The 23,340-nt window shown below is 36.9% G+C and overlaps 1 protein-coding gene across 2 annotated transcripts in view; it reads right to left on the minus strand.

The window, feature by feature from the left end:
* GMPS (guanine monophosphate synthase) overlaps positions 1–23,340 on the minus strand; it is a 117,867-nt gene that overhangs the window by 53,735 nt on the left and 40,792 nt on the right. For both annotated transcript variants that reach the window (XM_030842403.3, XM_030842404.2), the window contains 4 exons: positions 17,664–17,845; positions 14,130–14,244; positions 7,652–7,749; positions 4,639–4,742 (listed from right to left, as the gene is read on the minus strand). In XM_030842403.3, the coding sequence (XP_030698263.1) occupies positions 4,639–4,742; positions 7,652–7,749; positions 14,130–14,244; positions 17,664–17,845 (499 nt within the window). The remainder of the gene's footprint in view (positions 1–4,638; positions 4,743–7,651; positions 7,750–14,129; positions 14,245–17,663; positions 17,846–23,340) is intronic.

Consider the following 23,340-nt stretch of genomic DNA (forward strand, 5'->3'; position numbering starts at 1 on the left):
GGCCGCTGAGCCTGTGCGTCCGGAGCCTGTGCTCCGCAATGGGAGAGGCCACAACAGTGAGAGGCCCGCATATCAGGGGAAAAAAAAAAAAAAAAAGAATGAAATTAGAACACTCCCTAACTCCACAGACAAAAATAAACTCAAAATGGATTAGAGACCTAAATGTAAGACCAGACACTATAAAACTCTTAGAGGAAAACATAAGAAGAACACTGTTTGACATAAATCACAGCAATGACTTTTTTGACCCACCTCCTAGAGTAATGGAAATAAAAACAAAAATAAACAAATGGGACCTAATGAAACTTAAAAGCTTTTGCACAACAAAGGAAACTATAAACAAGACAAAAAGACAATCTTCAGAATGGGAGAAAATATTTGCAAATGAATCAATGGACAAAGGATTAATCTCCAAAATATATAAATAGCTCATGCAGCTCAATAGTAAAAAAAACAAACAACCCAATTAAAAAATGGGCAGAAGACCTAAATAGACATTTCTCCAAAGAAGACATGCAGATGGCCAAGAGGCTCATGAAAAGCTGCTCAACACCACTAATTATTAGAGAAATGCAAATCAAAACTACAATGAGATATCACCTCACACCAGTTAGAATGGGCATCATCAGAAAATTTACAAACAGCAAATGGTGGAGAGGGTGTGGAGATAAGGGATCCCTCTTGCACTGTTGGTGGGAATGTAAACTGATACAGCCACTATGGAGAACAGTATGGAGGTTCCTTAAAAAACTAAAAATAGAACTACTGTATGACCCAGCAATCCCACTACTGGCCACATACCCAGAGAAAACCATAATTCAAAAAGACACATGCACCCCAATGTTCATTGCAGCACTGTTTACAATAGCCAGGTCAAGGAAGCAACCTAAATGCCCATCGACAGATGAATGGATAAAGAAGATGTGGTACACATATACAATGGAACACTCAGCCATAAAAAGGAATGAAATTGGGTCATTTGTAGAGATGTGGATGGATGTAGAGACTGTCATACAGAGTGAAGTCAGAAAGAGAAAAACAAGTATTGTATAATAATGCATATATGTGCAACCTAGAAAAATGGTACCAAGGAATTGGTTTGCACGGCAGAAATAAAGACACAGATGTGGGCTTCCCTGGTGGCGCAGTGGTTGGGAGTCCGCCTGCCGGTGCAGGGGACGTGGGTTCGTGCCCCGGTCCGGGAGGGTCCCATGTGCCGCGGAGCAGCTGGGCCCGTGAGTCATGGCCGCTGGGCCTGCGTGTCCGGAGCCTGTGCTCCATGGCGGTGAGAGGCCCGCGTACCGCAAAAGAAACAAACAAACAAAAAAAAACATTAAAAAAGACACAGATGTGGAGAACCAACGTATTGACACCAAGGGGGGAAAGTGGTGGTGGGGGGGATGAATTGGGAGATTGGGATTGACATGTATACACTAATATGCATAAAATAGATAACTAATAAGAACCTGCTGTATAAAAAAAATAAACAAAATAAAATTCAAAAACAAAGTTCTTTAGAGAGAAGGAAAATGATAAAGATCAGAAACTTGGATCTACATAAAAAAGAGCATCAGAGCAGGAGTAAAGGTAAAATTAAAATTTTCTTCTTCCTAATTGATGTAATAGATAACTGTATTCAGAATAATAGCAACAGTGATACAATTACGTATGCTTATAGATAGATATGCTTATTCATGCTTACTTATAAGTGAAATGAACTGACAGCAATGTACAAGGGATGAGAGGAAAGAATTAGGTTTATTTTGTTATTATAAGGTACACTACTTGTGAAGTGGTACAGTGTTATTTCAAAGAGAATTTGGGTTAGTTGTAAATGTATATTGTAAAATCTAAGGCAACTTTTTCTTAAAAAAGTAAAAAAAAGAAATAGAACTGATATGCAGAAAAGAGAAAATGGAATCACATAAAATGCTCAATTAAAACCACAAAAGGCAGAAAAAACAGAAGATAAAAATATGAACAAAGAACAAGGACAACAAATAAACAGTAACAGATATGGTAGATATTAATCCAACACTATCAATAATCACTTTAAACTCCAATAGTCTAAATGCATCAATAAAAGACAGAGGTTGTCATAGTGGATCAAGAAGAAAACCTAACTATATATGTTGTCTACGAGAAATCCACTTTAAAGACACAGATCAAAAGTATATGGATGGAGAATGATATATCATGATAACACTAATTATAAGATAGCATGAGTAGATACATTAATGTCAAACAGAGCAGACTTCAGCCAAGAAAAGTTATCAGGGTTAAAGAGGAGCATATATATAATGATAAAGGGGTTCGTTCCTAAAGAAGACATAATAATCCTTAATGCGTATGCACCTAACAGGAAAGCATCAAAATAGATGAGGCAAAAACTGATATAATTATAGGGAGAAATACATGAATCAACTACTGTAGTTAAGATACTTCAACATCCTTCTGTCAGAAATAGAGCCGATTACTGTAATCCATCACATCAATAGGCTAAAGAAGAAAAATTACATGATCATATCAATAGATGCAGAAAAAGCATATGAAATATATCCAAATGCCCATTCATGATTAAAACTCTCAGGAGACTAGAAATAGAGGGGGACATCAATTTGATAAAGACTATCTTCTACAGCCTACAGCTAAGATCATACCTAACCATGAGAAACTCAAAACTTTCCCACTAAGATCAGGAACAAAGTAAGGATGTTCCCTCTCATCATTGCTTTTCAACATCATAATAAAATCCTAGCTAATGCCATAGGACAAGAAAAGGAAATAGAACTAATAAATGATTACAACAAAGTTGCCGGATACAAGGTTAACACACAAGAGTTCATTGCCTTCCCATATACTAGCAATGAACAAGTGAAATTTAAATTAAAAATACAATACAATTAACATTAGCACGTCCCCCCCCCAAATGAAATACTTTGGTGTAAATCTAACAAAATATGTACAAGATCTATATGAGAACCCAATCACTCCTAAGCACTTCTACCTCTACCACCCGGTTCCTTAGTCTCCTTTCCTGATTACTACCATAGATTTCTGGCTGGTCTCTGCTTCTACATTTAACGGTCTCTTTTCTCCTCACTGTAGCCAGGGTAATCCTGAAATCAGATTGTGTCTCTCTCTCCTTTGTTCAAAACTCCATCTCACTATGAGTAAAGCCAACATTTTCACAGTGGCCTCAAAAGTCCTGGTGTTCTGGTTCCCAACAACCTCTCTGACCTCATCTTCTACCACACACTCCACGCTTACTCTGCTGTAACCATGTGGCTTCCTTGCTGTTCCTTAAACAAGGTCCCATCCCAGGAACTCTGTACTGCTATTTACTCTTTCCCTAAATATCCAAAAGGGTCAGCACTTACTTCCTCCATGTCTCATATCATCTAATAGGAACACCATCTCCATCTCTGAATACCCCATCTAAAACAGTAACAGTCCTAACCACACATTCCACAACACTCTTCTCTTCTATTTATTTTTTCAGTACATTTAAACATGACCAACACCCGACTTATTTTGTATTTATCTGTGTTCTGTCTGTCCCACCTCTCCCCCATCTCCGCCCTCACCAACTATAACATTAAACAGAGGTTTTGTCCATTCTGTTCACTGGCACCTAGAACTGTGCCCGGCACATGTGGGTACTCAGATATTTGTTGAATGAATTAAAATACATAAGCTCATCTACCACTATTGATCTCATATACGAAATAAAAACCCGTCAATATAAAAACCATTCCTGATAATTCCTATGCTAATACATTAATCTGTTAAGTAACTGCAGGTGGAATACTCAATTCAATTTATCCATTACGAATTTTTTTTTCAACTTTTTAGGTGTAGCATATCAAACAAGAACTTTATTGATAACCCCACTTTTTGCTTTTGCAGATATCCAGGATTACCAGTGATTATTTACATTACAATTATTCAAGTAAGCAAGTAAAAGAAAAAAAAAAATCACAAATTACCAGAAAATTAACTCCTCTTCCTCAAAAAAACAGAGAACAAAAAATGGTTTAGAGCATGCGCTGGCAAACTTCCTACAAAGGGTTAGACAGTATAAGCTTTAAGCTTGGTGGGACACATACATATAGTCCCTGTTGTTTATTATAACCCTTTAATAATGTAAAAATCATTCTTAGTTTCTAAACGTACAAAAACAGGCTACAGGCTGGATGTGACCCACAGGTAATAGTCTGCCAACCCTAGTTCAGAGAAATGCCCTGAATGCTTAGTCTGATGTTTTATAGCATCCAAGATACATGCCTATATACACCTAAGAAAAGCATAAAAAAAGGACAATTATGAATACAGCATGCTGGAGAGGTAAATAGTTCTCAAATTTTTCCTGAGTTGTAATAGCTGTATTTTATATCTGGAAAACATATTAGAATAAATATTTTTAAAAGTATTTCAGAGCAAACTAGTAAGTGACTTCTAGATAATCCTTCTAATATTAAATACCCTTCATAAATTAATGGTTGACCCTATGACATTTACAATATCTTTAAAAAAATAAGAAACATCAAAAACAGTACCTCATACAGAAACATATGCTTATAGCCTTCTCAGATAAATTTTTTACAATGAAATCTGCAAAAGTTTTAGAATTTTTACCTGCCACAATATTCCCAGAACGTGCCACAACCTTGAATCCATCGGCTACTTTGTCTACACTATCTCCATGGGTAAGCAAAACAATTTCTTCCTTCTGAAGGCCCCTAATAAAAAATAAAACAATACACAAATAGCTTAATTATTAGACATGATTAATGGATTCTTTGCTTTATTTTTTTCTAGCTTTATTGAGACGTAATAACATATATAACATTATGTTAAGTTTAAGGTGTACAATGTGATGATTTCATATACATATATATTGTGAAATGATTACTACAGTAAAAGTTAGTTAACATATCCACCACCTCACACAGTTACCATTTTCTGTGTGTGGTGAGAGCATTTAAGATCCACTCTCAGGCTTCCCTGGTGGCGCAGTGGTTGAGAGTCCGCCTGCCGGTGCAGGGAGCATGGGTTTGTGCCCCGGTCTGGGAAGACCCCACATGCTGCGGAGCGGCTGGGCCCGTGAGCCATGGCTGCTGAGCCTGCATGTCCGGAGCCTGTGCTCCGCAACGGGAGAAGCCACAGCAGTGAGACGCCGGCGTACAGCAAAAAAAAAAAAAAAAACAGATCCACTCTCTTAGTGACTTTCAAATATACAATACGGTGTTGTTAACTGTAGTCATTATGCTGTACATAAGATTCCTAGAACTTATTCATCTTATAATTGGTAGTTTTTTGCTTTAGAAATACTAGCTTCTTCTGTGTGTAAATCAAGAAAAGAGAGAAAGTATGTAACGGTGCAACACTGCTAGAATTTAAACTTATTCTGTCCATTATAAAGCAAATAACAATAATAAATTTCAAAAAAAGACAATCCATAAAAATTGAAAACTGAAACAATATATAAAGTTATTTTTTTTAACTTTTTATATTATGTTGAAGTATAGTTGATTAACAATGTTGTGTTAGTTTCAGGTGTACAACAAAGTGATTCAGTTATACATATACATGTATCTATTCTTTTTCAAATTCTTTTCCCAATTAGGTTGTTACATAATATTGAGCAGAGCTCTCTGTGCTATGCAGTAGGTCCTTGTTGGTTATCCATTTTAAATACAGCAGGTATACATGTCAGTCCCACACGCCCTGACTCTCCCCACCCCCAGGCCATCCCCCCCACCACCGGTAACTGTAAGTTCGTTCTCTAAGTCTGTGAGTTAAAAATAAATAAATAAAGTTGGTAATATAACGCCCCCCACCACCACACACACACAATTTCAAGAGGCTATAAGATAATAATTTCAAAATTATATCTCTATTGGAATTTATCTTAAGGACAGAAGTAATTAATGGCATGGATTAAAACAGATGTAAGTAACATTTATCAAATGCAATTGTGTGGACTTTCTTTGGACCCTGATACAAACAAATCAACCATAAAAAGATATTTTTTACATTATGAAAAAATCTGAACAAGGACTTGGTATTAAATAATATTAAGAAATAAAAAATTTTAAATAAAGCAAGAAGATAAAGTACTTTAAAAGCAAAAGGATGTTTTGCGGTTGTTATTATTGTCATCACTATTACTTAGGATTAGTGTAGGTTGTAACTGAATACCAGGATTTTAGAATTATAAAGACAGAAAAACTTTAAATCTTAACCAGATCTTTACATTTAAAGCCTCCTGTACTATCACCTTCTACCAGCAAGATTCCTGAAGTAGTTCTCAAGAGTAGTCACTTGAGATACAGATCAATGTAAGCAACACCTCTCCATTATGAAGTAGAACAAGCACTGGATTTCAAAAACGTATTTTGGCAATGAGCAGCTTCAGTTCATAAAATTATTTTGAGCAACTCTGGCTTCTTTTTATTAATATCCCTTTGAAAACAAGAATACTTGAATACAGATATACTTATTTTTGTTCTTTCTAGTATTAAAGAAAAGCCAGCCACAGCCAGTTCTGTGTAAAAACTGGGAAATCTCCATTTCAGATAAAAGTTCTTAACTTGAATTTTAAAATTTCTGATCTGTCCAATTTGGAGAACACTATTCATTAAGAATTAATTTAGGCACAACTCAATGGAGGCTGTAAGAATATGTTAATAAATCTATAAAAATAATTAGCACAGTTATAAGAAATGATAATAAAGACAACATGTGCACATTAACTGACATCAGCCAGCGTTTTACAGATTGAATGCAGTTAGGGAGAAATGTGATTTTTAAATAAAAATGAAATTTAGTTCAAAAAAAAGTGAGTGAGTAATTCTATCAATAGTCCACCTATAAATGGGCTATATCCAAAACATCGGAAAACCCCAAAAAAGAAAGCAAGTGACTAAAACTTAAGTTTTCTGGTCTTTCAGGAAGCTGAATGAAAACTCAGCTATTTTTTTTAGTAAAGCAGAAGATAAATGATTCTAGAAAGCCAATGAATAGCTCATTCACCAATCTTCAAATACATTAGAGCTGCTGTATCTAATCTATTATCACCTAGCAATAAAATAAATTAATACATTCACTGTATTAAAGACAGTACACCAAGTATAGTTATGCTCAGACACAGTAGAGAAAGTGAGGAAGAGGGAAATAAAACACATATTTAGTAATGAGTCCAGCAATGGGTAGCTTGCTAAGTACCCAGAGCAAGAACATGGTAGAGGAAGAGGTATACAAATGCAGGACAGTTTAAAACATTATCCATCTGCCACGTCTGTCATACTAATGTTTAGAATCACACTCTACTGAAAGAGTGAAAAGGGAAAACTACAAATGTTGGCATCACAATATGCTGTCCCAAAGAGGGGTTCAAGACGGCACAGGTGCTTTTATTAAATTATGTCATTAAGTGCTTTTCTTATCCCTAATTAGCATCACTGCGATCTGCTGCTGTCTTGACACTCAACTGGAAGACAAATATGACAATTAACACCTTTGGCCACTACTGTGGCCTTAATTTTGTCTAAGAATTACAGAATCTCCAATTTTAAAGAATAACATTCCCAGCTGTAAGTTAGTTAAGCTACTAACATTCTTATTGATCTAAAAATATCTTTAATACCTGAATAATGAGCATGTGTTATCCACACTAATACTGAAGACTCCATCTTCTCTAACACTTTTTTTGTGCACAGTACCTCCAAATACCTTATTCATCATCTGTTCAAGAGAAAATAAATTGATGTTAATATAAATCAAAAGAAAATTACTCAATTTCTTACATTAATAATTTATGTTTCTTATTTTTAGGATAGCTGTTATATTTGTGCCCCCCAAATAAAGGAAGTCTGATAACTGTAGATAACTTGGTGCTATTATATATAATTATAAAGTTCTTAAAAGGCATAGTTATAAAACAAAACTAAATTAATAAAAATTAACCTCAGGTCAAATTCCTAAACACTGGCAAATTTTCCATTTAGGGTACTTTAATTCATCTGTTAAAAATAGGGATTTCTTGGGATTCCCTGGTGGCGCAGTGGCTGGGAGTCCGCTTGCCGATGCAGGGGACGCAGGTTCGTGCCCTGGTCCGGGAAGATCCCACGTGCCGCGGAGCGGCTGGGCCCGTGAGCCATGGCCGCTGAGCCTGCGCGTCCGGAGCCTGTGCTCCGCAACGGGAGAGGCCACAACAGTGAGAGGCCCGCGTACCGGCAAAAAAAAAAAAAAAAATAGGGATTTCTTTAACACTTACATCTGTTTAATTTTAAAGCATTTTAAAAGGCACTTTGAGCTTAGAAAGTACCTAGGTTGGTATTAAAACCAGGCAGATATAAATTCCTCCAAACTGTTTAATCTTTGGCTCCAAAGGAATAGTCTGAAAGTCTGCAAAAGGCTGTCCTGTGGAGATGAGATAAGCAATAAAATCTGGTCTTTCAATTAAATTTATTTGTTCAAATCCCATACACCTACAGACTTTTAAGTGGTCTCTACATTCTGACCTTTCTTGTGTCAATCTTCTTATCACTTACATATGTCCAAACACCCCCAACACCAGACACACACAAGATTTTTAGGAACATTAAATCTGCATCAATAAAATCACTACAACCCATCTTGGTATGTCTGTTCCACAACAGGTGTCATAATATACCTGCCACAACAATATGTGATGCAGGTTGACCCAGCCCCCAACAGAAAAGTAGGCAGAGGGCTAAATAAATGTTCATTCTTGTGATGCACAACGGCATATTCTTCAAAACCATCAGCAAATGCTGCCCTCTACATTCTCCTCTTAGACATTCACAATTAACCTTCCTGCAATAAAGTTTTGGGTTAAGTCCAGCAGTTAAAAAAAACCCTGCTAACCCTTGTTTAATCCAGTATTTCCCAAACTAAAGACTCATAAGTAAAACACTTTCTGCAGCACCTTAACCAACACAGTTTAGGAAATACTGCTGCAGTCTAATCAGTCCCCTTGCCTCCAGTCTTGCCTATCTTCCAGCCTATATTCCAGAGATCTACGAATGTCAGCCACTAAAATATAAATATGATTCTGTTAGTCCATTATTAAATTCTTAATGGCTCTCTATCATCTACATCTGGGTTGGTAAATTTTTCCTGTAAAGGGCCAAAGAGTAAGTATTCTAGCCTTTGCAGGCGCTACTGTGTCTGGAGCAACTGTTCAACTCTTGTCGTCGTTAACACAAAAGCATCCACAGACAATACTTAAAGGACTGGATGTGGCGGTGTTCTAATAAATTTTATTTATGGGCACTGAAACTTGAATTTCATTTAATTTTCACATGTCACAAAATATAATTTTTTTTAAATGTTTTTCAACTCCAACCATAAAAACCATTTTAAAATCATAAAAACCATTCTTAGCTTGCAGGTCATACAAAAACAGGCAGTGGGCCAGCTTTGGCAGCAGGCTATAGTTTGCTGACCCCTTGTCTACAGGATAAAGTCCAATATGGAACACAGACTTTTTAATACATTGCCCCCGTCTAATTTTACCTCTCATCTTCCCTGTCATTCTCTACTCCAGCTATTCAAACTGGTGTGATTACCGAAGCTGACCGTGTCCTCTCCCCCCATGTCTTCAGGTCTCTTCACAGTCCCAGGGGCCTAACAAAGTATGTGGCCCAGAGCAGTCAGTCATTCAAATTTGCTGAACGAAAAATGAATGTTTTCCTCTACACCACTCAATGAACCTTGTGCACCTCTGCCTCCTCTAATTTGCAGTTCTTAATTAGAAGAGAGCTGAATGATCAAGATAACCAAAGCTGTTGGAACACTACACAATTTAAAAGTTCACAGAGTCTAAATTAAAGGCTTTTACAAAGCCAAAGGCTTGAAGTAAAATTTAAAGCTATGTCACCTATTCAGAAGGCTTTCATGCTTATTCTTGATTCCTGACTATATGCTACTTAAGGGTGAGAATACAAGGAGTTGAAAGACCAGCTAAGTGTGTGTGTGGGAGGAGGGAATAATTTTATGTAGAGTAAAACACTTTACTTTGTTAAAATTTTGTTTTAATATTCTATTTTGACTTAAGGAAATGGTTTTCAGTATGGATTCCTGATAACCTCGAGGTCCTAAATGTCTCAAAAAAAACCCCTGAAAGTCTACTAGGTCTACCACTCTAATTGGGTCAGCTTCCCTCTTATCTGTTTTATATGCCAAGGTTTTAAAATAAATCTTAGATTTGGGAGGGGGAAACGGAAGGAAATTCCACCAATAAAAACAATTTGACAAAACCTGTGGGAGTGTATAAAGAAGCCAAATGCTTGTAATAAAGATGTTTCTTTTAAAAAAAATGAAATTATAGTGAAGAGAGAAGTCACAGTCTAGAAGGTATATGCAATATATATGATTGGCAAAAGTTTAGTATCCAGCATACATAAAAACAATCTAAAAAATTCAACAAGAAAATGTGCAAAAATCACAAATAAGCTTTTACAGCAAAGCAGACACTAATGACTAATAGCAAATAAACACATGAATCTCAAAATAAGGAAAATGACCATTAAGACTATCAACACAATGTCATTTAATACCTTTTCAGCTAGGCAAATTCAGGGAAAAAAAAAAAAAAAAAAGCTGACCTTGTCAAGGCCTGGCAGGGATATAGAGCAGAAGGAATTTTTATATACTTATATACTGCTCTGGGAAGGTACTTTGGGGGCAAATATCATTTCCTCGTGAAGCTGAGACTCGGCATTTCAATTAATTAGCCTAGAGAAAAGTCTGTGTACGTACAATACCAGATGAAGAGTCCAAAAATATTCATGGCAGTATCTGTAATAGCAAAAATCTGGGAAAAGACCAGTGATACTAACAGTGGAATGTATAATTAATTTGTGCTACATTCAAACAATAAACTCAGTAGTGAAAATAAAATTAATTAATCTCAAAACCAAAAATGAAAATACACGAAGTATGATTTCACTTATATTAAGGTCAATAGGCAAAATTAAGTAAAATATTATTTAGAAATACAATATGTATAAAGCTACAAAGAAAAGAAAGGGAATGAATGACATTTCAGGAAAGTGTTACCTCTTGCAGGAAGAGAGAAGAATGTAGAATGGAAAAAAGCATAAAGAGAGTTTTAAAAGTTCTACTAATATTCTATTTCTTATGCTGAGTGGGGCATAAACAGTAATAGAGGTAAAGGGAGCAAGGAGCAGGACAGACTTTTTTCTTCCAAAGCAAAGAACTACCAGGAAGCAATCAGAAAGACTCTTGACAAGAGTTAATGGCAAAAGATGGTACAGAAGACATTGAAATAACTAAAATTTCAGGATGCCATGGAGGGGGCAAAGGTATATACCAGAGTGAGAACTTTGGTGCTAAAATTACTCAACTAAGAGTCACTAAGAAGCGGTAGTCCTTTACAAACAGCATATTAGCTACGTGGTATTATTTATTTATTATTTATTTATTTATCAATATTTTATAGAAAGACAATTTCTGCCCAAAGGAGCAAGATCAGCCTATTCCCTTATACTACTATGAAAGTTCAGATGACAAAGGCAAAATTTTTTATGCATTTAACATAAGCAGGCCAGGCTCTGGCTACCACAGACCCCTACTGAATGACAGAAAAATGTGGTCTTCCAATTATAAGGGGGTACTGACATAATGGTGAAACAGTCAGCCACTATCATTTAAATTAAGGGAGCATTTTCCAGACCTGTTCACTCTAAGTGGGTGCCAAAAAAATATCTTGTGAGACTCTTCCTTACAAAATGTTATAATGCCTCTCAATATACTAAAAACCATTTAATTACAGATTGTGCTGGACTTGCCTGGCTGTCCAGTGGTTAAGACTCTACACTTCCAATGCAAGGGGGACAGGTTTGATCCCTGGTCAGAGAACTAAGATCCTACATGCTGTGTGGCATGGCCAAAAATTTTTTTTTAAATTGTAATTATTAGTTGTGCTTTATGATTAATATTGACTACTCAGGCAAGGAAGATCAATAAATTATGTAAATACATTACATCATGGGGCAAAGACATATTTAAAAAAAAGAGTCAGCCAATTTCCAATGTTCAATCTGATCAGGAAACAGGCTCTTATGAGAAAACATATTAGAATACTAGGTGGGAAAATCTAAAAATAAGCTATTATCCAAGTCAAATTTATAATCACCAGTTGACTTTTCAGAGCACATTACAGGGGAAAAAGAACCTTTTACTATAAAATTCTTGTTGCCTAGATAAGAAAATATCCATTATCATAGATTTTGTATTTTATATATTTTTAGTCAGCATTTCCTCTAAATCAATGGAAAACCATAACAATCAATTAACAAGAAGCAAAATCTGGTAAAGCTGTTTTGCAGACCAGTGATTTCTAATATTCTGCCCTTGTATCAAGAGTATGAATAATAAAAATATTCACATTCTTACGTGAACATTGATTTATGTTCCTTCCTTTACTGAAAGCTCCAGAGACAGCTATTAGAAAATGTATTGGTCTGTTCACTTTCTAACTTTTGAATAGCTTCCCTTTGTGCCATTATTCATATCAATACACAAGTTTCAACCACATTGTTTAAAAAAAAGACAATTCACTGTTCTGCTCACTACTAAAATGAGGAGGGTCCCAAAATGGCACCAACACCGGGGTCCTCATGGTAGAATTAAGCTTCCAAAAATAGCTGCCTCCAGTGTCTATGTCTCCAGGGTGAGCTCCAATTGCCTCCTGCCTCTCCAGAAGACTCTCCAAGATCAGCAGGTGGGTCTGACCCAGGCTCCTTTTAAATTACTGCTTCTGCCCTGAGTCCTGGAGCGTGTGAGATTTTGTGTGCACCCTTTAAGAGTGGAATCTGGATTTCCCACAACCCTCTGTCTTTCCCAAAAGTAAGCTCCACTGGCCTTCAAAGCCAAATGTTCTGGGGGTTCATTTTCCTGGTGCAGGAACCCTGGGCTGGGGAGCCCAACATGGGGCTCTGACCTTGGGGGAAACCTCTGAAATTGTAATTATTCTCCCATTTGTGGGTCACCCACGCAGGGCTATGTGTTTTGACTGTAACTCTGACCCTCCTACCCATCTCATTGTGGTTCCTTCTTTATATCTTTAGCTGTAGAAGACCTCTTCTGCTAGATTCTCATCAATAGTTGCTCTGTAAATAGTCATTAATTTTGGTGTGCCCATGAGAGGAGGTGAGCTCAGTGTTTTCCTAGTCCACCATCTTGGCCACTCCCCTACATATACTTAATTAACATTACAGTGAAGACACCTGGCAGACACCATCTTAACAAAATAATCAAAATGAACATCACGGATCATGATATTACTTGACATCATGTGCCTCCTAATGAGATGCTCTGAGAAGAGCACAGCATTACTTCTGTGGTATTCCTGCCAAAAATACATAACCTGAATCTAACAATGAGTAAACATCAAACAAACCAAGACTGAGGACTACTCTACAAGGTAACTGGAATGTACTTTGTTTTTAATTGCCAAGGTCATGAAAGAGAAGGAAAGATTGAGGAATGATTCCAAACTAAAGTAATGTAAAGCGACATGACAACCTAATACAACACATGGTCCTAGACTGGATTCATGAATTATAAGAGACATTAATGAGACCAACAGTGAAATGTGAATGAAGGCTGTGGATCAGATGCTAACATTGAGTCAATGTTAACTTCCTGATTTTGATAACTGTACTGTGGTTATGTAGGACAGAATTCTAGTACTTAGGATACAACAAGTAACAGAACACCTTGTTTGCAAATTACTCTCAAAATGGTTAAAAATGTCATAATTGGGGAACTGAGTAAAAGTATACAGGAGCTCTGTGAACTACTTCTGCAACTTTTAAGTGTATTTAAATGTCTAAGTTTTTTTTTTAATGGACAGTGTTTTGTTGTAAGCAGTAATATAGTTGCTTTTCTGAAAATCCCCATTGAAGTCAGTTCTGCCATACTAGTGTAGCAATTCATAAACAGTTGTAATATGAACAAATTATCTCATATAACTAAATATCTTACTTACTCTAAAGATAGAAAATACTAATACAGTAGGAGTCAAAAGCAGAATAAATTAACTCTTAAGGCAAATTCATAGATGCATATACCTGCATGCCATAGCAAATTCCAAGAACAGGTTTGCCAATAGTGAATATTGCTGGATCAAACCAGGGAGCATCTTCTGCATACACGGAATTAGGTCCTCCAGAGATGATAATAGCACTGTGGATTTAAGGAAGAGAGTAATGAAGAATCTTTAACTGCTAATTCTTATACAAGTTCTATGCCCTCTCTTGCTTGTACCACTGAGGGAGACTTGATACAGATTCAGAGATTTTGTTATGTTTTCACTATGCTACAGCAGATCCAGATTCTATCAGCCTATTAACAGCCTCTTACACAGCTTAATTTTTTTTGGCCGCAGCATGCGGGATCTTCATTCCCTGACCAGGGATCGAACACGTGCCCCCTGCAGTGGAAGCACAGAGTCTTAACCACTGGATCACCAGGGAAGTCCTCTACACAGCTTACTTATTTTTACTCTACTTTATTGCAATACATGGAAGTTTATCAATTCAACAAACACTTGTTAATAAGTACAAAATTCCAAATATATAAAACCAATGTTTCAATCTATGAAGGTTAGCCTGTATTTGTTTTGTTTCCTCATCAATGGAGGAAGTAAATGAGAATTCTAAAGCGAGATGGTGAAAATACAGGTCTCCTGAGAGGTCAGGAGTGAAGCAGGTCACAGCAGGACAACTGAAGGTATTATGAAGGCCCTGGATCATGCAGGGCAAAATACTCTACAATAAAGAATGGCAGAAAATGTGAAGAATTACCTAACTTTGCCTGTTTAAAACCTGTCCAATATTCCCATCAATTTTACCTGAGACCTAGGAATAAGAGCTAACACGACTTGCCTTATATGCCCTGCTCTCAGAACAGTGGTCAGTATTATCACTTAACTACATTACAATTTATAGAGCATTCCATGGGTTAACTTGGGAATAGAACTATTCATATAAAGAAAGCTGAAAATTGAGGCCTATATTACTCACCTGGCCTCTAATATAGCTAACTTTGATCCTCAGCATTCAATCAAAAACTTTATAGAACACTTTAATGTTATGATTTTTACATAAAAATTCAGATTTCTAGATTTTCTTTAGGGAAAACAAGGGGGAAAATCTGCTAATACTGGACTTTCACCCTTACATGGACACAAATAACTGGAATCACAGAGAGACTTGCACCTTCAGACTACTCATGCTCTCCAGTTTACACAATACAGGCATACTTATGCCCTTTAATCAATCTAAAGTACCCTCAAACTCATTTTAAGTTTCAGTTTGCAGGAATCCTGATTTATCTATATTTCTAAAGGAAAAATGCATTCCAAGATATAACCAAAATCTACTTACAAACAAAACTGGATTACAATTCACCTTATAATTAGTGTCTGCCTGCCATGCAAAAACATATATAAACTAAAATACTAGACTTTAATACATCCAGAAAAATAATATAAGTCAAATTCATAAAAATTACTCAACAAGTTAATGTTTTTTGTTTTTTGCAGTACGCGGGCCTCTCAGTTTTGGCCTCTCCCGTTGCGGAGCACAGGCTCTGGCTGCGCAGGCTTAGCGGCCATGGCTCACGGGCCCAGCCGCTCTGCAGCATGTGGGATCTTCCCGGACCGGGGCACGAACCCGTGTCCCCTGCAATGGCAGGCGGACTCTCAACTACTGTGCCACCAGGGAAGCCCATAATGTATTTTTTTTTTAATATTCTAACAATAATTTAAGTAAGCACAAAAGCCGTACTCTTTAAACCTTGTATTGGTAACATGAATTTTGGTATACATTATGTCTGCCAGCTTATCTCTTGCAAAAGAGACTGAAGATAACCTAATCAGATGATGAATGTGACATCTTTAAGATAACAATTTTAAAGGGGAATGGGCTAGCCCTAAGGGTAGATATGCAGCCTAGCCTCTTAAAAATGCATAAGCTAAAACTCTCTAAAACATACTTAATAATCAAAATCTCTAGAATTTCAGTATTTAGTTTGTATTTAGTTTTATAAAGGATAACCACCATGCAACTGCCCAGCATCCCTCATTAATCTGCTAAACAACTCAAGGCTATAAAGATTCTTAATACTATTAAAAAGAAAAGGCAACGGATTTAGTCAAGATAAAACTCAAGCTGCACTTAAGCCAATTATGAAAATTCTTATCTCAGTAAGTCTTGAGAAGAGCTAATCACTCATTCTGAGTTTTCTATTTCTACCCTGCTATGATTTTGAAACAACTTGCAATTACAAGGCCCACGAAGTCCTAAGGCATTCCAGATACCAATTTTATGTATCAAGCAAATCAAGGTTCTAAAAACAGGTAGGTTAAGATGTCTCTTAAGTCATAAACCTAAAATTTATTCTAGAAAAAGGGTGGTCAAATAACTATCTCAGCAGAAAGGATTATAGTAATGAAAGCCACAGTGCTATAGTTCCTATTCTTCTACAGAGAAAAGAAGCTATAGGCATAAGCAGGACCTAGAAACGGTTGATGATCAGGTAAACAGGTGACAAGAAAAACAATCAGACTTCTATTGCCAATATTGGTTACCCTATTCCAAAACATTTGGTCGATTAGTTTGCTGGGGATTTTTGTGTTTGTTTTGGGTTGGGAGAATGATGGAACTTGGATCTGACAGAGAGCCATTCAGATTTCTTGCAGTTTTTGATTCCCTTAAAACTGGTTCTCACTGGCAAATCAAGACAGTTGAATTAGATAAACTTCTTACTCTAAAATTCTACAGTTTAAAAGAGATACCTGTTTTTAATCTACATCCTAAAACTAGAACAGAGTTAAATGTAGACCTGCTTTTTCTGATTTGCAATTCACTCTATTTCAAAAAGAAGAAACAAAGGATAATGTATACTCATCTGTGAAGTTTTTAAAAGTTAACCATTTGTCTAATGGAAAAACATTATGTTTTTAAGAAAAATTAAACACATTATATTTTGGAAGAAATACAGCATTAAGGCTTAAGAGCTAATTAAGGATATAAACTGCAGTTGCTTGCTTCTGAATAACATTCAATTTAAAAGCAAACATTAATTCCAAGAGAAAAGACACAGCATTAACCAGAAATAGTTGTTAAAGGAAGAAGTCATTTTGACTAGTTTTAAGTGTACAAACTATGGAATTAGCCCTTAAATTAGAAGTCTTCATAATTTAGAAACTAGTTTCCTGGAATAGGAAGCAAAAGAGACTCATTGTACACAGAACTCTCTAATTTAGGTATTGTAGCCATTATACATATATATTCCTTTGAACAAATGCTCTGGGATGAATGAATGAATGAATGACCATAATAGCCAGATCTAAGTCTGATCCAGAAACCCTATGAAACATATAATGTTCAAACGATAAATTCTTAAAACTATGCAAATAAAATTAATGTAATCTTTTCCTTTAATTTAAATTCCTTTTAATTCCCAGAGCCATGGGAAATTTCTTGTAAAACCATTCCATGTCTTAGTTTCATTAAGTAATTCAGTGCCCAAAAAAATTAATAAAAAAATATCCTACAATCTAAGCTCAGCCTCCTCAGAAAAACATAAGTTAAGTCTACCGGAATCCTTGCTCTTTTACGGCAAATGCTGGTGTTTCCAAGGGGAAGATTTCAGACTGCACAAACAGTTCCCTCACTCTCCGGTCTATGACTTTCCCATACTGAGCACCCGCATCCAGAATGACAACAGCTCCTTCATAGTGGTGGTGGCCATCCTTAAGGTCTCCTCCGGCATTCTCCAGCTGCAAATATTAACACAAATGTCTTAATTATGAGAATTATGAAAATTAGAGCTACTTTTAAAAACTGTGGTCACTGTCAGCTCCAAAAACACACAGAAACTGTTAACTTAGGATTTTGAGTTGCCAATTCAAACACTTCTTAAGATTTTTATACATATCCATACACAGGCATAAATATAAGTTACCATCTACTGACGACATGATATAGTCACTTTATGTTTAATGCATCTTATACACATTATCCAATACTAGGGTAAGCATACAGTCCAGCTGTGCCAAAATAAAGTACTGGTTTATGCCATGCCTGTTATACTGGCATTATTATTAATAGTGCCTCCTTCGAACCTCAAAAGCATCCCAGTTTGGGTAATAAATTATATGATCACCCAATCTAACTGACACAGCATTCCTATGAGGGACATACTGATGAGGAACTGAAAGTTTCCTCCCAGAGTATATAACCATACCCAAATTCACTTTATTAGGATTTTTTGTATTACCTGAGGAAAAAATATATATGCATCTGACCCATAACACTAAAAGTTTTTAAATGTTTTTTAATCCTATCTCTGACAAGTCTACATTGAAAACACTCTTCTGGAGAGCAATTTGGCAAAACATAAAATTTTAACCATATGTGCTGAAATATTTATCTGGAGTGTGCTAAAATATTTACCTGGAACTGGCTTCAAAATAATGCAAGGGCAGGTGGGTATGGATGAAACAAGATTGACTATAGGTCAACCACTGAAACCACTGAAGTTGGGTGATACATATATTGTGTTCACTTTAGTCTCGATTCTGTTTTTGTTTATTTTACATAAGAAAAAGCTTTAAAATGTGTATGTACCCTGTAAATCCACTTGGAGGAAGCATATACAATATGATCCCATTTTAAAACATTTTGTGCAAAAGTGCAATGTATGTACATGTATGAAAAAGAATGTATAGACAGATATACACCAAAATATTAACAGAGGCAGTATCTGAGTACTAATGGAATTATAGTAGGTGATTTAAAATTTTTCTTTATGCTCTTCAGTATGTTCAAATATTTACAATACACATATTTTTGTAGTTTTTCCCCCTCCAGTTGTAAAATTTGCACACTAAAAAAAATCTTAAGCCAGCCCCTTAGGCATCTGTGTAACACTTTCATCCCTCTTCCCTCTCCATTTAAATGAATAAATACATGCAGACTGTGACTTCCCGGGTGGTCCAGAGGTTAAGACTCCACGCTCCCAATGCAGGGGGCCCAGGTTCCATCCCTGGTCAGGGAACTAGATACCGCCTACCACAACTAAAAGCCTGCATGCCGCAAACAAAATATCCCACGTGCTGCAACTAAAGATTCCTCACACCACAACAAAAATCCCACGTGCCACAACTAAAACCTGGCGTAGCCAAATAAATAAATACATATTTTTTTAAAAAGTAAATAAAAAGAAATGCAGACTTCACAACACCACTAACACTTCTTCACTGCAGTAATGAAAAAACAACAATCACAGGCATCTACAGAGGAGGATTTGTGAGAGGAACTCAACCATAGGCCAGAAAGAATTCCTCAGATCACAAAATGAAGGTTTTAATCATAAGAATATCAAGCAATGTAGAATAATCAGATCACAGAAAACAGAAGTTTATAGAATATATTAATGCAAGAAATGCTAAAACTTTCTCCTTTCAGACCTTTACCCTTAGTCTTAGTATACGTATATACATACACATTCCCCTTTAAGGAATTTATCTAAAAGTATTTTAATTTATTTTTTGTAAAGAATAAAGTACTTTTTAAAGACCACTATGTTATTGTGTAAATGTCTCAGATTTAGGTCCATTATCACCTTCAAAATTTTCACCAAATCTAAGTACAACCTGTTTTCTCATATTACAGGCAGAGTTCTCACTTTGCATGATTCTGATATGCAAGAATTTCATGCCATGCTTTATACCAGGGTTTAGTTAACTACAAACAGTCCCCAATATCATGGCTCCAATTTCAGTCAACATACATTAACATATAATAATTACATAAAGTTGCTCGTCAATTCACAAATCATCACATAAATAAGATGAACATCATGATCAATAGCCAATCATGTCCCTTCTCTCAAAGTCTACTGGTGATTAGTCACTGCACAACAAACAGCCGATAGTGCAATTGTGCTGCCTTCTTGTTGCCCAGTGATAAATCCACATGCCATCTTACACATATGGATAATCAACAAAGATGAAAGTGCACCAAAGAAATTAAAAGTGATATGCTGGAAGTGAATTTCGAATCCAATGTAAATGGAATTATAGAAGAAATAGCTGGCTGTGGCAAGGTTGACACTGCTGCAGTATAAGCCCCTCTAGATGTGCAGTCAGAGGAACTTAGTGAAGGCAACTTATCAACATCAATGAGTGGTTGTGATAAAACGGATAACAATGTCCCAGAGGAAGTCACTCTGAGAAAATACTTCAAATTAAAGAAACTCTTGGAGATATTTCATGACATTCAAAGTGCAAAGGATAAAATGTTGAAAGCCATCAAAGCATAGAAAAGATGTGAAGGGAAGCACTGTGTAAAAAACTTATCAAGAGTAGCTTAAAAAGAAATAGGGCTTCCCTGGTGGCGCAGTGGTTGGGAGTCCACCTGCCGATGCAGGGGACGCAGGTTCGTGCCCCAGTCCGGGAAGATCCCACATGCCGCGGAGCGGCTAGGCCTGTGAGCCATGGCCACTGAGCCTGCGAGTCCGGAGCCTGTGCTCCGCATCGGGAGAGGCCACAACAGTGAGAGGCCCGTGTACCACCAAAAAAAAAATTAAATTAAATTAAATTAAAAAAATAAAAAGAAATAAAGCACAATTCTCAATGTTTCTAAAGTTTTAAGTGATACTAAATAGTAGTTTCACTACTTCCCTATTCTTTATAATTAACAGTAAGAATATTTCAACAAAAAATTTTAAAACGTCACAACACCATCATAATTTTCCCATTGATTATATGATTGCTTTGCATGGTTTCAGCTTGCAAGTCCATTTTTGCGATCATTTTACTATCACACAGTGAGGACTGTCTATTTCTTTAAATCAACCATTTTTTTCTTAAATAAATTAGTTTTAAAAGAAAATTTTATAGTTTTCTTAGCACGTTTTAAAGCTGTTCAATCAAATGACATCAGAGATCACTGAGGAAACACTGAATCCTTGCCTCACTTCTTTCTACCTCAGCTATCAACTTGCCTATCCAGCAAAAAGCTTCAACAACTCAGGGAAAAGCAAAAAGGTCACCAGTAATAAAAGCAAAAGTTCCATTCCCTGAAAACCTTAAATCTATTTACTCTTACTTCACACAGAGTTGTAAAGTCTGATCATTAGGCTTCCAAACCCTCAAGGGATTAGAAAGAGCACCCTAAAGAGAAAAATAGCTCATTAGTCACACCATTAGTTGAGACAAATGAAATTCAACATCACAAGACAGAAAAACCTATTATATCTATTTATAAAATTGATTTAAAACTAAAGACGAAGGCTATCCCTCTCAGGTGACCTGAAGTCATCATAATAAAGTAAGTAATGTTCATATCTTTTATAATAGCAAGAATGTTAAGTAAAAACTAAACCATATTCAGCACCCTATTTAAGAATAAAGCAAAAGAATCTTGCAGATACTATAAATATGGAAATGGCATCATTTTTGGATCCTCCTGAATCTCCTCATATCACTGACCACCGGATATCAAAACCAGAACCCAAGACATATATCATATAACTAAATGATAAGTTATTCCTCCAAGAACCCCAAAATACAAGCTGGTGGGAATGAACTACCAGAGCCACAATCCCTGTGTTACAGCATCTGTGTGGGAAGCAACCAGGAATCATTAAAGAAAACCAGAGAATTCCACAATGGCCAACAGGTAGTAGCTAAAAGGCACAGGGGCCAATTTAAGAACAGCAGCTGCACTGGGAGGAGGTGTGGCCACTCCAATGGAGCAGAGGCAGCAAGAGAACCTAAGGGTTTAATTCCCCTAAACCTTTGAAACTGACAGGCCAGGACTCCCTTCTGGGTCAGGGCTCACAATAAGGAGCAACTGCTGGGATGAGAATCAAAATTAATAGGGTAAGCCTGAACCAAGATGGCGGAGTAGAAGGACATGCTCTCACTCCCTCTTGTGAGAACACCAGAATCACAATAGGCTGCTGGACAATCATTGACAGGAAGACACTGGAACTCACCAAAAAAGATATCCCACATCCAAAGACAAAGGGGAAGCCACAATGAGACAGTAGAGGGGCACAATCACAGCAAAATCAAATCCCATAACTGCTGGGTGGGTGACTCACAGACTGGAGAACACTTATAGCACAGAAGTCCACACACTGGAATGAAGGTTCTGAGCCCCACGTCAGTCTTCTCAACCTGGTGGTCCAGCAACGGGAGGAGGAATTCCTAGAGAATCAGACGTTGAAGCCTATGACAGGACTCGGGGAAACAGAGATTCCACTCCTGGAGGGCACACACAAAGTAGTGTGCGCATCAGGACACAGGGGAAGGAGCAGTGACCCCATAGGAGACTGAACCAGACCTAACTGCTAGTGTTGGACGGTCTCCTGCAGAGGTGAGGGGTGGCTGTGGCTCACCATGGGGACAAGGATACTGGCAGCAGAAGTTCTGGAAAGTACTCCTTGGCATGAGCCCTCCCAGAGGCTGCCATTAGCCCCACCAAAGAGCCCAGGTAGGCTCCACTGTCGGGTTGCCTCAGGCCAAACAACCAACAGGGAGGGAACCCAGCCCTACCCATCAGCAGTCAAACGGATTATAGTTTTACTGAGCTCTGCCCACCAGATCAACAGTCAGCTCTACCCACCACCAGTCCCTCCCAACAGGAAACCTGAACAAGCCTCTTAGATAGCCTCATCCACCAGAGGGCAGACAGGAGAAGCAAGAAAAAAAACAATCCTGCAGCCTGTGGAAGGAAAACCACATTCATAGAAAGATAGACAAGATGAAAAGGCAGAGGATTACATACCAGGTGAAAGAACAAGATAAAAACCCAGAAAAACAACTAAATGAAGTGGAGATAGGCAACCTTCCAGAAAAGGAATTCAAAATAATGATAGTGAAGATGATACAGGACCTCGGAAAAAGAATGGAGGCAAAGACCGAGAGGATGCAAGAAATGTTTAACAAAGACCTAGAAGAATTAAAGAACAAACAGACAGAGATGAACAATACAATAACTGAAATGAAAACTACACTAAAAGGAATCAATAGCAGAATAACTGAGGCAGAAGAACAGATAAGTGACCTGGAAGACAGAATGGTGGAATTCACTGCTGCAGAACAAAGAAAAAAGAATGAAAAGAAATGAAGACAGCCTAAGAGACCTCTGGGATAACATTAAATGCAACAACATTCGCGTAATAGGGGCCCCAGAAGGAGAAGACAGAGAGAAAAGACCCGTGAAAACATTTGAAGAGATTGTAGTTGAAAACTCCCCTAAC

The sequence above is a fragment of the Globicephala melas genome, chromosome 4, assembly GCF_963455315.2.
Source record: "Globicephala melas chromosome 4, mGloMel1.2, whole genome shotgun sequence".
Classification (NCBI taxonomy): domain Eukaryota; kingdom Metazoa; phylum Chordata; class Mammalia; order Artiodactyla; family Delphinidae; genus Globicephala; species Globicephala melas.